The following is a 3064-nucleotide window of genomic DNA, read 5'->3' as shown; positions in this document are numbered from 1 at the left end:
ACGTGTTAGACTTAAAAATTCATCACACGTGAGGGATCGTGTTGATAATGAATCTCACATTAATGAAAAAATAAATATTTTATATACTTATAAATAATTGGACTATTCTCTATCTTATTAATTGATTTTAGGATGAAATTCCAATTTTTTTCGGTATTTAATGTAAAACGTGACTGATGCAGGCAGGTCGGTGGGCACTTGCCAGGCTACACAACCGACAGTCAAACAGTACGCATAAACCAAACCGGTGACCTCTGAATTGGGTTCCAAAATAAATGGACAAGAAGCATGGTTTATTAACTTGGCTACTCATTTCTTCCGGAGCATCATAAAAAAAAAAGAAAACCTCCAACTGCAAATCCCATTCCAATTTCCAGCTAAAAAAAAAAAAAATGGGAAAAAATGTGAGAGTTGTGATGCTTCCATATTCCGCCTTCGGCCACATAATGCCTTACTTTCAACTCTCCATTGCCTTGGCAAAGTCCAACGTTCATGTCTATTTCATATCCACCCCAAGAAACATCCAGAGGCTTCCCAAAATTCCAACTGATTTGAACCCTTTTATCCATTTAGTCCCCATCCCATTTCCTCCGCTGGATCCCGACTTCTTGCCCGAAGGAGCGGAGGCCACGGTGGATCTACCCTTCGAAAAACTCGACAACTTGAAGGTTGCATATGATCTGCTGCAGCTACCCATTAAGCAGTTCATTGGGGAGGAGTTGCCGGATTGGATACTATCTGATTTTGCAGCTCATTGGGTGGTCGACATTGCCAAAGAGTATGGTGTTTCACTTGCGTGTTTCTCTCCTTTCTCTGCTGCTTGCAATGTGTTTTTCGGCTCAGTGGAAAACCTCTTGGGTACGAATAGAAATCATGCTATCCCAACACCGGAAAGTCTAACTTCACCCCCGGATTGGGTTAGTTTTCCTTCATCGGTTGCGTATAGAGACTTCGTGGCACCTTATGTGGTGCGAGGCTTTTTTGGAGTCAATAAAAGTGGGATGAGTGATTCTGCAAGGCTTGCCAAGATTTTATCTGCAACTCAAGCTGTAGCCATTCGAACTTGCGATGAGGTAGAAGGAGAATATTTGGAGGTTTTCAAGAAAATTACAGGAAAGCCTGTGATTTCCACAGGTTTGCTTCCTCCAGATCAACCTGCACAGAGGGAAAAAGGGGGAATTTCTACCAATGATGGGATCTTTGAATGGCTTGATAGGCGAAAAAACAAGTCAGTTGTGTTTGTAGGGTTTGGGACTGAGTGTAAGTTGAGTAAAGAGCAAGTCTTTGAGATAGGTTCCGGGCTGGAGTTATCAGGACTCCCATTTCTTTGGGCACTCAGAAAACCCAACTGGGCAAATAGTGATGCTGATGCTTTACCTCCTGGTTTTGCTGAGCGAACATCAGAGAGAGGACTTGTTTGTTTCGGGTGGGTGCCCCAGATCGAGATTCTGGGGCACCCGTCAGTTGGCGGTTCTTTGTTTCACTCTGGATGGGGATCTGTGATTGAAACTCTACAATTTGGGCATGTTCTTGTTGTGCTACCATTGATTATTGATCAGCCTCTGAATGCAAGGCTTTTGGAAGACAAGGGTCTGGCTGTGGAAGTGAAATGCAGCGGAGATGGGTCGTTTAGTAAAGATGAGATAGCCAAAACCCTGAGACATGCAATGGTGGAAGAGGAAGGAGAGCAGCTGAGATCCAATGCAAGGAAAGCTGCAGCTGTTTTTGGTGATCATAAGCTGCACCAAGACCACTACATCGGGCAGTTTGTCAACTTTCTAAAGAGTAAGGTAGCAGCATAAGGTCATCCTGAAGAACGATATTAAGGAATAAAAATGGTGTGCCTAGTCACGTGGATGATGATATTAAAGAATTTAACTATCACTTGGTATATCATGTTCTTCAAAATATAATTTAAAAACTCAATCTTCTTAATATTTTTTTTAATCCTAATATAAAATGATGCGTAATATTGCCATTCCCATGCAAGATATAGTCGTGGCAATATGCTATTATCTTCTTTCTTTTGTGTCATGTAATAAGATTTCAAACTGTGAAATTAGTTTTTCTTCTTTTGTTTTTCTTTGATTGCTCGATAAGAGTTGCTCGACGAAAACAACACATAAGTTTGATTGAATGTGCTTCTTCTTCTCTTCTTCTCTTCTTCTCCATGTTAATATCTCTCCTTTTTGTTTAAATTAATTTAAACCAAAATATAATTTGTATAAAAACAAAAATATAATTTGTATAAAAACAAAAACCCACGTGTACCCCGTCGCATAATATATTAGTCGACCAAATTGACAAAGTAAAAGGTGTCTTCGGTAAGAACCTGATTTTAACCTGGCCCAAGGGCCCCAAACTTTATTGACCAAACAAAGAAGGGCTAGAAAACATGCATTAAGCCGTCGAATTTAATAAATTTAGAAAGACTAAATGACAGAAAATATTATGTAATATGTAAGAGGTAAATAAAATATAAATAGCATCATTAGTAGAATAGCAAAAGGTGGCTATGATGACAATTGCATCAATGTATACCACATAACCTTTGAATCAATAATTTCTCACACGTTTAGTTGCAAATGTCTATAGTCTGAGAGAGGATGTGGACATTGGAAATCACTCCTTGCTGATTTCATAACAAATTTCTTAATTCCGGACTTCTGGGTATCCTCTTGTAAGTCCTCAAACACCCAAATGATCACCAACAGGCACTGAAAGTGTGCAACTCATCCAATAATTTCTTTCTCCAATCATTAGGCACATATAATCTATCTTTGTAACAAACTCGTGAATCGTAAAACATTTTATACGTGCAAAAATTTACGCCCAACATTCATACTTACTCTTCTTCTTTTTAGTTGTTGTGAAAGATGAAATTTAATTCTAATATTCCAGTGCCAAATAGGTGATTTAGGTTACAATTGAGCACTCCTACTAAATCGTAAGAGGAGACGAGAGTTGCAAAGACAACAACAAAACCTCATTGTAGATGCCTACCCACCCTTGTTCATCAATGCATACAACTCATGGTTGCATGAGATGCTTCAAAATCATCACT

The 3064-nt window shown here is 39.1% G+C and overlaps 1 protein-coding gene across 1 annotated transcript; it reads left to right on the top strand.

Annotated features, from left to right (window-relative positions):
- The first annotated feature begins 204 nt into the window (after positions 1-204).
- On the top strand, positions 205-2137 carry LOC103935096 (putative UDP-rhamnose:rhamnosyltransferase 1). Its single transcript, XM_009344849.3, has one exon. It carries the CDS (start codon positions 393-395, stop codon positions 1800-1802), a length of 1410 nt encoding a protein of 469 aa, XP_009343124.2. The 5' UTR covers positions 205-392; the 3' UTR covers positions 1803-2137.
- Positions 2138-3064: the final 927 nt, after the last annotated feature.

This window comes from the organism of the source record quoted next, unplaced genomic scaffold, assembly GCF_019419815.1.
Source record: "Pyrus x bretschneideri cultivar Hongxiangsu unplaced genomic scaffold, Pyrus_bretschneideri_v1 Contig4, whole genome shotgun sequence".
Lineage (NCBI taxonomy): Eukaryota > Viridiplantae > Streptophyta > Magnoliopsida > Rosales > Rosaceae > Pyrus > Pyrus x bretschneideri.
Note: the sequence above shows the minus strand (reverse complement) of the source record. Positions and strands in the feature narration are given on the sequence as shown.